We start from the raw sequence: 12052 nt of genomic DNA, 5'->3' as shown, positions 1-12052 counted from the left end.
CAGTGGAAATGCAGCAGCTACTCTCCAGACACACCAGGTAATCACCTCCTTCGCGCCCGCGCTATGGAGGTCTTTGGAGGGGGGGTGTGTTACGAACCACGCCATCAATTGTCATGATCTACCTACCCAGCACTACGAACCACGCCATCTATTGTCCTGATCTACCTACCCAGCACCACGAGCAACGCCATCTAGGGACGAAACACGAGTATGACTAGTCTTAGTTACCACTCCGGGGTTTCCCTTCTCCATATCCTGGTTGTTGCGTCACCTCCTCCAAGTCTTCCTCATCAGCTCCAGTTCGATGAGAGTTCAGTTCACTCTGGGAAGTGACCACAGGATCACCTATCCTGGAAACCTACGGCACAGTGACTACCTACCGTCTTCTACAATACTCAGCCTTATTCGTCAGCCATCTCAGCTCCGCACTTAAGTATTTGTTTTCCTATATTGCCTCCCCGCGTCCACTTGCTTCAAAATTGTTGTATGTTGTGTAAATATGTATATACTGTTAATGTTTAGGTTACGTATGGTTAAGGGTAAATTATAGAAAGCTGAATATTTTGTTAAGGAATTTATGGTACTTTATTATACACAACACAAACTCGCATCCTTTGTCTACCCTTTTATAGTCCGATTGTCTTTGTTTTTTTATTGTTGTTCCCTGTTGGGATCTGGGTAGACTTTTAACTATATTCTAAATCCCCAACTCATAACAATATATATATATATATATATATATATATATATATATATATATATATATATATATATATATATATATATATATATATATATATATATATATATATATATATATATATATATATATATATATAACAGTTGCTATCCGTCCTAACCATGCTGCAAAGATGGTTAAAAATGAATAGGCTTAGGGCCGCTGTCTATGTTGCTAAGAGCTGTTTTAAGACTATTTAGTTATTTGTCACTGTGCTCTGTGTTCACTGATCCTGATCCTGGCCACCTCCTACTCTTGGATCAACTTGAAACACCACCACACTATCAGCACACCAACAGGAATCATTCTAGTGTCTAGTAAGACATCCTTCATCAATGGACTATTTCATTATATATCAGATTCTTGGCTACTCGTGTACTCTGGAGAGAGAGGAATACTCTTCGTAAAAAATTACTTTTATCTATTTACTCCTGGTGAGCTCCATAGGCCCACGTTCAGCTAAACGACAGCAGCATAGTGTAAATTGACTGTATGATCTTGCACTTTCACCAATTACACAGATATCCTATACGTTTCCTGATGTTTAACGGGTCATTGCTATTTCAATAGCTCGCAATCTTTTCATGATATCACTGTAAATAGTCTTGGTGTCCTGTTCATTTCCCTTAAGGTCAGAGTCCATCGTGTAGTCTCTGGCTGAAATCCTGTTGAGAACCTCCTCCTGCAGCGAGGCAGGGATGTGGATTTCATAGCGGCGGCGGTGAAGGCGGTCTTTGAGCCAGGCTATGCAGCCGGGCCATTTGTGCGGGGAGACGGGGTCCTCTCGCACCGTCACCACCACGGAGGGCCTGCGGGTGTCATGCTGTGGCCAAAGACGCACCTGGCACGCCCGGGTATCCAGCTGACAGTAATCGGCCAAGTGCTTCAGTAGTGGGAAGTCACACAGTTGCTCGATGCTTATGATGGCGTCCACCATACTATAACAAGACCACAAAAACATTACAATTAAGATACTTAATATCTTGAGCAAGTGTCTCCAGATATGTAATTCACAGGACTAAGCAACGCTGTGGTTGACCTCCTGTAACCTTGACGTTGGTTGAATTAAAGTAAAACGGGATAAAACTTTCCTATCCCAGGCCCTTATTTTAAAATGCTAGTAAAATTACTGTAGAAATAATTTGTCAATTTTTGAGGTATTCTTTATAGACAATATACATAAGACACCGAGTTTCCACCTCGAGTGCCATCAACGGCAGACAAAAGTTTCTACCTCAGACAAAAAGATTCGATTTTGGTCACATATGTACCGTGGGTAAAATTGCAGAGGCATTCAACGAGTTTATCAGTAAAGTGACAAAAAATAATTCAAAAGTGAAACTGTTAAGAATTTATTGAGTTCAAAAAATTTTCGATGCAAAAATCTAATGAAAATTGAAAATGATTATGAGTTAGATTCAATGTCTTTTCATCACATCCTAATTTATAATTTCCAGAGTCTACAAGACGCTCTAGTAAGAGGAAAACATTGGATGTATGACAATTTAATTATAAATTATGTCGATTTAATGTTTTTTTTTTAATTTTTGAACCAGCAATGATTTCATACTCCAAGAAAATTCAGGAACTTTATTTCAGATAAATTTGTTGTACAGTACTCTTAACCCTTTATAGGACAGCTCCACACTTAGGTGTTTTATTCTTGTTAACGTCACACAATTTTATTCAGCTGAGAGAAACCCCTGACCGCTAAAGGATTAATTGGATGATGGCTGACTTTACTTACCATGATGGCGATTACAGCAGAAAGTCTGGACGGTGTCATTGGGAACATGAATGTAGGTGATGAGAACGTGAAAGCAATGTGAGGTAAATTGTTATTGTGAGACGACAGATACCTGGCAAGACGCATGAGGTGGGCCGATGAGCGGAGTTCCCGTATGTCACTGACGGCCAGAGCTATCAGCAGGTTGGCCAACACAATGGAGATGAGGAGGATGAAGAGTAGGAAGATCAAGTAGCCAGTGTAGGGAAGGCTATTTAGGAGATTTACCATATTATCGTTGACATCTACCGAACCAACCATCATAGTCAGACTTTTGAGAAAGAGAAGTTGAACGTCCTTGTACACCGGGTCATGGTGGTTCTCCACGTTGAAAGCCAAGTACAAGGTGAGAGTGAAGCACACCAGCAGAGTGCAGTAAATGAGAAATATCCTCAGGAAATCCTCAGCCACCCGGATGAACATGGCAACGTAAAGACCATGTGAAGGGTACTTGCGGAGGATAAGAAGAAACTGGAGCTGAAGAAGGAGGAACACGATGGTGGCAACATGATGCTCCCAGTAAGCGATGTTGGCAGGTCCGTGGTGCCAAGAGGAAACCAATAAACTCAAAACACATAGAACTAAAACAATATTATGAATAAAACTCGGAGCTTTTATGTAGGCAATTCCTTGGATTCTAATGCGGTTCAACTGACTTAGTAAAATTATCAGTATCTGCACACACAAACACACCTTCATCCACAAGTAAGGCAGAGGGTCAGCCTCATCCCGGTTACACGAAAAGTCAGGAGCTGACGTGGTATGCTGATGTTGCTGTTCAGTTTGGTTGTTCGGGTTGCAGTTATTCCAGAGCAGCCGGTTGAACACGAAGAGACCTGTCAACAACGCGTAAACCACAAAATAGAGCAGATATCCCAGGAAGACGATTCTTGCTCTTTTCCACTTGACGAGTAGAAAAACATGACACATGGGGTGGGATAGAATTTCACGGTTGCCCGTCTCGACGAAATAAGATAGAAGTTGGCACTGCTGGGTGCCAGGGTCATTGATAAGCGCAGAGAAATCAAAAGTCACCGGAGATCGTCGGTTGCCTGCCACACTAGTGGTGAGCAGGTGGTCCAGCAAGCGCTGAAGACCGTCAGGGTTGGTAAGCATGAGCCACCTGAGGGCAGACACACCTCGGTAGTCTTTTTTTCGCAGGTCGGCACCACGCTGCATTAGTGCCACCATTACACTGAAGGCGCCAGCTTTTGCTGCTTTGTGCATTGGCGACTCTCCTTGTTTATCTCTCGTGTTGACCATCGCTCCACTCTCCAGCAGGAGGTTGACTATTGTTACATTGGAGCTGGCTGCTCCCTCATGTAGTGGAGACGTGCCTCTCATGTCATGCAAGTTGATGGCACCCGCACTGCTGCGATGGTCCAGGAGCATTGCAGTTATTTCCTCATGTCGGGCAACGACGGCGTAGTGCAGTGGCGTCTGGTCGAACTGGTTTCTACTGGACACTGACGCCCCTTGCTGCAGAAGCTCCTGGACGCCATCTACCCAGCCAAGTTGTACAGCAGTATGAAGAGGAGTGATGTAGAAGGAGCCACCGTGACCGTTGATGAGGTTTTCGCCAATGCGGAGGTGTTCCCGCAGCAGAGGGAGGGACTGCTTTTCCACCGCCCAGAACACCTGGTCTAGTTGCACATTGACGCTCATTCTTCTCTCACCTATGGGAACAATAAATTCCCTCACTCATGTGTGTGAGCGTGTGTGGCTCCTAAGTCCATGTAATTTTGCGAGGAACACTTTTCCACTGACCATAGACGATCATGTAGAATCTACGTGATAGTCTATGACCAGTCAGACGCTTCCAAACACAAAAATACATAGATCATAATGATACATAAAAATTTATATTTCCATTGTAAGCCAACGGTAACCTAGCCTTACAGAGTTAACACACACACATATATATATATATATACTGTATATATATATATATATATATATATATATATATATATATATATATATATATATATATATATATATATATATATATATTTCATGTAGATCCACAATGAATACGTGGATAAGATAAATCTTGATAAAATCACACGGGAAAAGGGAAACAACGGAGCACCTTAGCTTTAGTCTTTATTCAAGACATCTTCAGAGGCAACCTTCAGAGGTGCTCCGTTGTTTCCCTTTTCTCGTGTGATTTTATCAAGATATATATATATATATATATATATATATATATATATATATATATATATATATATATATATATATATATATATATATATATTTCATGTAGATCCACATTGAAAACGTGGATAAGATAAATCTTGATAAAATCACACAGGGAAAAAAGAAACAATAGAGTACCTTACCTTTCGTCTTTATTCAAGACATCGTCAGAGGAAACTGAATTAAGAACATAAGAACATAACAATGGAGGAAACTGCAGCGGGCCTATTGGCCCATACTGGGCAGTCCCGTTTACACCCAACCCCTATTGCTCATATAAGCATCCAACCTATGTTTGAAGTTACTCAGCTTATTCGAGTTAATGATGATATTTGGTTACTTGTTCCACTCATCCACTACTCTGTTTCCAAACCAGTGTTTACCTATTTCGCGCCTAAATCTAAATTTGTCTAATTTAAAACATTGTTACGAGTTCGCTCCTGGTTGGATAGTTTGAGTACCTTCGTAATGTCCCCTTTGTTTAGCACCTGACTTCCATTTATACACCTCTATCAGGTCGCCCCTCGCTCTACGTCTCTCGAGGGAGTGCAAATTAAGATGCTTTAACCTGTCTCTATACTCAACGTTCCTAATGCCCGGGATTATTCTTGTCATTCTCCTCTGAATTCTTTCCAAGGATTCTATATCCATTCTGTAATACGGTGACCAGAACTGAACTGCGTAATCCAGGTGTGGTTTCACAAGCGCAAGATACAGTTTTAGGATGACCCCGTTAGTCTTGTAGCTAACACTCCTTTGTATGAACCCAAGTACTTTATTAGCCTTGTTACGAGCAAAAACACATTGTTTACTTGGCTTAAGGTTCCTACTTATCATTACTCCTAGATCTCTCTCGCAGTCGGATTTCTCTATGGCATCATTGTTCATCTGGTATCTGGTTTCCCTGTTTACATCTCCTATACTGAGTACTTTACATTTGTCCACGTTGAATTTCATCTGCCATTTTTCAGACCATTCGAAAAATTTGTTTAGATCTTCCTGTAGTTTTGCGGAGTCATCGTCAGATTTAATAACATGTCCTATTTTAGTGTCATCAGCAAATTTACTTATGTTGCTGTCTATGCCGATATCTATGTCGTTTATGTATATAATAAATAATAATGGTTCAAGTACTGAGCCTTGGGGAACTCCACTAGTGAAGTTGCTCCAATGGGACTTAGTGCCGTTAATGCTCACTTGCTGTTTCCTGTCCTGTAACCACGCCCTAATCCTTTTAAGGATATTACCTTTGGTGCCATGTGCTTCTACCTTTCTAATTAGTCTTTCGTGGGGGACTCTGTCGAAGGCTTTGCTAAAGTCGAGATATACCACATCATAATTGTACCCCTCGTCCACCGATTCGAAAACTGATGAAAAGAATGTTAATAGATTAGTTAGACATGAACGCCCGCTTGTGAAGCCATGTTGGGAATCATTGATCAACTTGTGCTTCTCCAGGTGATTTCGAATAGAGTTTGAAATGATTGATTCTAGTAATTTGCCTACTATTGATGTTAGGCTGATTGGGCGGTAGTTAGAGGAGAGTGATCTATCCCCCTTCTTGAAAATCGGTATTACATTTTCTATCCTCCGGGATTCTGGTACTACACCTGTTTTTAAGGACATGTTAAACAACTTTGCTAAGGGCATACTAAGCTCTTCCTTACATTCCTTTAATACTCTGGCAAATATTTCATCGGGACCAGGTGACTTATTAGGCTTTAGTTTGTCTATTTGCTTACTAACATCGTTACTAGTCACTACTATCTCGCTTAATTTGTTTTCTTCACTATCTCTGAATAGAGTCGGTGCCTCGGGTATCATGTTTAAATTTACGGTGGTAAAAACTGTAGAAAATTATTTTTTCAAATTATTGCTCATTTCTCCGTCGTTGTCAGTGAGCTCTCCGGTATCTGACGGAGAGAGGCTTATTATTAGAAATGGCCATAACTATAAATTTAAGGTGTACAGAAAGCCTACACAGGTAGACGGTTTCATACATTTTTTATCGAGTCACCTGGAATCTACCAAAATGTCAGTTTTTTCTGCTATGTTTTTTGAGATGTTTGCGTATTTGTGACGCTGAATTTATTGATGAAGAACTGAAACACATTCGTTCCATTGCACAGAAACTCGGGTACCCTTCTGTGTTTGTTGATCGTTGTTTTAAAGGGCTAAAAATCCTTCCATTCCTCTCAAACCAGGCAAATTCCTACACTTAAGAATATTCTGACTGCCTTATCGCAATGAATTTGTCCCGTTAGTTCAGTCCCTTAAATTATTAAATATTAATGTTGTTTTTCAGTATAACTCAACCATTACCAATATATTAATCAAAAATAGCCCAACTTTGAATGTAAATGGAAGTGTTTATTGTATTCAATGTAGCAATTGTAATGGAAATTATGTAGGACAGACTGGAAAAGCATTGCAACTCAGAATCAAGCAGCACAAATACAATATCAGAGCAGCATCTGAAAGCAGTGCACTGTTCGTTCATGTTAGGAATAATAATCATCCCATTGATTGAAAAAACAGCTTAGAAATGTACAAATCATCATGTGTCACAGAAAGACTTCTGGTTGAAGCCAGTTTGATTAGGGAATTAAAATCAATAAACCTTAGTGATGGTCAGTACAAAACTGATAATATGTTACACAAATTTATTTGTCAGCGGCCCAAGGTTAAAAATGCTTTGAAAGCATTCGAGTTTGATGTAGGATAGATGATTATTTTTTACCTGACTTACCATGACTAGTTACGTCACCCTTTCTTTTAAGCTCCTTTGTGTGTGTGGTAGTGTTGGTGTGCGGATTAGTGGATGTCATGTTTATGACCTGACCTCATTGTTCGTAAGGTCACTATGTGTACTTAAACCTCTCTCGGTCTTTGTAATTCAGTTGCCTCTGAAGATGTCTTGAATAAAGACGAAAGCTAAGGTGCTCCATTGTTTCCCTTTGTCCTGTGTGATTTTATCAAGATTTATCTTATCCACGTTTTCATTGTGGATCTACATGAAAATAATGTATTTACAGGTATATATGAGGTTTTGCAGAATAGAAATAACTTTTTGTTTTATATTGCTCTAAATCAATGGAAATTCATTAGTAAATGGTCACACTTGTTCTGTTTCATGTAGGGCTTCGAATACTATCATAATATAGCAAAATTATACCTAAAGTAGGTTAAGTAAAGTTAGGGAGCGCATGGCATCAAAGGTAATATCCTTAAATGGATTAGGGCGTGGTTACGGGGCAGGAAACAGCGAGTGAGCATAAACGGCACTAAATCGCATTGGAGCAACGTCACTAGTGAGTTCCCCAAGGCTCAGTACTTGGACCATTATTATTTATTATATACATAAACGACATAGATATCGGCATAGACAGCAACATAAGTAAATTTGCTGATGACACTAAAATAGGACGTGTAATTAAATCTGACGAGGACTCTGTCAAAACTACAGGAAGATCTAAACAAATTTTTCGAATGGTCGGAAAAATGGCAGATGATATTCAATGTGGGCAATTGTAAAGTACTCAGTATAGGAGATGTAAACAGGGAAACCAGTTACCAGATGAACAGCGATGCCATTGTGCAATCCGACTGCGAGAGAGATTTAGGAGTAATAATAAGTAGGAATCTTAAGCCAAGTAAACAATGTGTTTTTGCTCGTAACAAGGCTAATAGAGTACTTGGGTTCATACAAAGGAGTGTTAGTTACAAGACTAGCGAGGTCATCTTAAAATTATATCTAGCGCTTGTGAGACCTCACTTGGATTACGCAGTTCAGTTCTGGTCACCGTATTACAGAATGGATATAGAATCCTTGGATACAATTTAGGGGAGAATGACAAGGCTAATCCCGAGCATTAGGAACCTTGAGTACAGAGACAGGTTAAGGCATCTTAATTTGCACTCCCTCGAGAGACGTAGAGTGAGAGGCGATATGATAGAGGTGTTTAAATGGAAGTCAGGGCTGAACAAAGGGGACATTACAAAGGTACTCAAACTATCCAATCAGGAGCGAACTCATAACAATGGTTTTAAATTAGACAAATTTAGATTTCGGCGTGAAATAGGTAAGCTCTGGTTTGGAAACAGAGTAGTGGATGAATGGAACAAGTTACCAAATATCATCACTAACTTGAATACGCTGGATAGCTTCAAACATAGGTTGGATGCTTATTTGAGCAATAGGGGTTGGGTATACACGGGACTGCCTAGTATGGGTCAATAGGCCCACTGTAGTTTCCTCCATTCTTGTGTTCTTGTGATCGTTTATGGCCAGTCAGAAGTTTCCCCGAAAGATAAGTGCATAGAAGTTATCGCTAATCTGCCATTATCCCTATTTAGCTTAACACAACTTTGGTTATTAATAAATTTTGAACAATAAATGACAAAAGGATACAAAATCTTACAAAATTTTGTGCACAGCTGTGATTCGAGCAATAAGATTCTGCAGGTTTGTCACCTTGGTCTTGTAGACCATATCTTTAAAAAATCACATAGGAAAATATCAAGGGAGGTTGTCTGGTGATCTTGGTGGACAAGTGATTGGTCCGCCTCTACCAATCCAGCGACCTAAAAATTTTTCGTTCACTCCAACACGATCACCAGATGCACACTGGTGGACGCCAACATGCTGAGCAGGCAAGAACTCGATTACGGCTTTGTCTTGCAGTATTGATTTATCATTTATGGTTCAAAATTGATGAGCTTACTTATTGATAAAACAAATCAGTATATTCATCAGTGAAAGGAGATTTTTTGCGCCTGTGGCTAATTTGAAAGAGTTAATCACCTACAGCAGAACCTTTCAGGTGATAAGACTTGAACAGATGCAAAACTTTTATGATGAAATTATAAATGTAATCGACTTACGTTTGAGACTAGAGCACCGGTTGGGCCGTGGTGACGACATCAAGAACCTGCGAGAGGAGAGAAAATCTTAATAAACTACAAGGAAAACGCAGACGAACAACAGGCTAAAAATAATACAGAATAATATTGCACACGACACAATTTTTCATGGAGATGAAATGTTCTAAATAAAAAGTTGATACTGAAGTAAAATAAAAATAAGAAGTAATGAAAATTGATTTTTTTGTATGTAAGTTAATGAGCGACTTAATTGGGATGAAATGCGCAGGGCTTCCATACATAGCAAAGTCTGTATAGTAGGCGACTTTAACTTTAGCCAAATAGATTGGATTGACCTAAAGGGTAACTCAGAATCAGAGGATTTTCTTGAAACAATCCTGGACTGTTTCCTAAGCCAACATATAACCGAACCCACCCGGGGTAATAATATACTCGATTTAGTTCTGTCAAACAGAGAAAACCTCTTTAGTAATATCGAGGTAGGGAATGAACTTACAAACAGCGATCACAAAGAAATTAGATTCCATTTAGAATTTCAGGACAGCTGTAAGGAAAATTTCCAGATTTCAGAAGGGCAAAATTTGATAGTTTGAAGAGGCAGCTGAGAGAAGGGGTATCACGCTTGGGGGTGAACTACATGACCTCACATGAGGTGACCTCTCACAATGTACCCACAGAGGGCGACCTCACCTTACCTGGAGGGAGACCTGATAACGGGATCTGAGGTTGCCGAGTTCCAGAACAATTTAAATAATAAGTTACTTAATGCACAAAGGCAGAACATACCATAAAGAAAACTCAGATCAAACAACAATGACCCTAAATGGATAAATAATTATTTAAAGAATATTTTTGGACAAAGGAGAATAAATCGTGGTGAAGTCTACCTCCGAGATTATTATAAGGTATTGGCCGGTTGGGTTAAGGCCGAGATAAGAAAAGCAAAGAGGAATAAAGAACAAAAGATAGCAAGGGAGGCGAAGGCAAACTCCAAGGGATTCTATCAATTGTATTTAAATAAATCAAGAGAAAAAATTGGACCATTTCAGTCAGATACCGGCGAGCTAATTGAATAAATATTTTTCAACAGTTTTCACCACTGGAAATTTAAACATGATACCTGAGGCACCGACTCTATACAGAGATAGTGAAGAAATAAATTAGCGAGATAGTAGTGACTAGTAACGATGTTAGTAAGCAAATAGACAAACTAAAGCCTAATAGGTCACCTGGTCCAGGTGAGATATTTGTCAGAGTATTAGAGGAATGTAAGGAAGAGCTTAGGATGCCCTTAGCAAAGTTGTTTAAACGTCCTTAAAAACGGGTATAGTACCAGAATCCTGGAGGATAGCGAATGTAATACCGATTTTCAAGAAGGGAGATAGATCACTATCCTCTAACTACCGACCAATCAGTCTAACATCAATTGTAGGCAAATTACTGGAAGCAATCATTTCAAACTCTATTCGAAATCACCTGGAGAGGCCCAAGTTGATCAATGATTCCCAACAAGGCTTCTCAAGCGGGCGTTCATGTCTAACTAATCTATTAACATTCTTTTCATCTGTTTTCGAATAAGTGGAGAAGAAGGAGCACAACTATAATGTGGTATATCTCGACTTTAGCAAAGCCTTCGACAGAGTCCCCCCACGAAAGACTAATAACAAAAGTAGAGGCTCATGGCATTATAGGAGATATTCTAAAATGGATCAGGGCGTGGTTACAGAACAGGAAACAGAGTGAGCATTAACGGCATTAAATCCCATTGGAGCAACGTCACTAGTGGAGTTCCCAAGGCTCAGTTCTCGGACCATTATTATTTATTATACTGCATACATAAACGACATAGATATCGGCGTAGACAGCAACATAAGTACATTTGCTGATGACACTAAAATAGGGCGTGTAATTAAATCTGACGATGACTGCAAAATTACAAGGTCTAAACAAATTTTTCGAATGGTCTGAAAAATGGCAGATAAAATTCATTGAGGACAAATGTAAAGTATTCAGTATAGGAGATGTAAACAGGGAAACCAGATACCAGATGAACATCGATGTTATTGAGAAATCTGACTGCGAGAGTGATTTAGGAGTAATGATAAGTAGGAATCTTAAGCCAAGTAAACAATGTGTATTTGCTCGAAACAAGGCGAATTGAGTACTTGGGTTCATAAAAGTAGTGTTAGTTACAAGACTAGCGAGGTCATCTTAAAAATATATCTTGAGCTTGTGAGACCCCACTTGGATTACGCAGTTCAATTCTGGTCACCGTATTACAGAATGGATATAGAATCCTTGGAAAGAATTTAGAGGAGAATGACAAGACTAATCCCGGGCATTAGGAACCTTGAGTACAGAGACAGGTTAAAAGCTTCTTAATTTGCACTCCCTCGAGAGACGTAGATCGAGGTGTATAAATGAAAGTCAGGGCTGAATAA

The 12052-nt window shown here is 39.6% G+C and overlaps 1 protein-coding gene across 1 annotated transcript; it reads right to left on the bottom strand.

The window, feature by feature from the left end:
* Window positions 1-847: 847 nt before the first annotated feature.
* LOC121875814 (transient receptor potential channel pyrexia-like) lies at window positions 848-9655 on the bottom strand. The gene is made up of 3 exons (XM_042380507.1): window positions 9612-9655; window positions 2599-4201; window positions 848-1677 (listed from the first exon to the last, which is right to left on the bottom strand). The coding sequence occupies exons 1-3, from the start codon at window positions 9649-9651 to the stop codon at window positions 1284-1286; spliced, it is 2037 nt and encodes a 678-aa protein (XP_042236441.1). The 5' UTR covers window positions 9652-9655; the 3' UTR covers window positions 848-1283.
* Between the last annotated feature and the right edge of the window lie 2397 nt (window positions 9656-12052).

Source organism: Homarus americanus, unplaced genomic scaffold (genome assembly GCF_018991925.1).
Source record: "Homarus americanus isolate GMGI-L3 unplaced genomic scaffold, GMGI_Hamer_2.0 scaffold58915, whole genome shotgun sequence".
In the NCBI taxonomy this organism is placed as follows: Eukaryota; Metazoa; Arthropoda; class Malacostraca; order Decapoda; family Nephropidae; genus Homarus; species Homarus americanus.
This window is presented reverse-complemented; position numbering and strand designations above follow the sequence as displayed.

Coding starts and splice junctions, on each gene's coding strand:
- LOC121875814 (XM_042380507.1), bottom strand. CDS start 9,651: ATGTCGTCACCACGGCCCAACCGGTGCTCTAGTCTCAAAC. Junction 4,202..9,611: donor CCGGTGCTCTAGTCTCAAAC/GTAAGTCGATTA, acceptor TTGTTCCCATAG/GTGAGAGAAGAATGAGCGTC. Junction 1,678..2,598: donor CACCTCATGCGTCTTGCCAG/GTATCTGTCGTC, acceptor GTCTTGTTATAG/TATGGTGGACGCCATCATAA.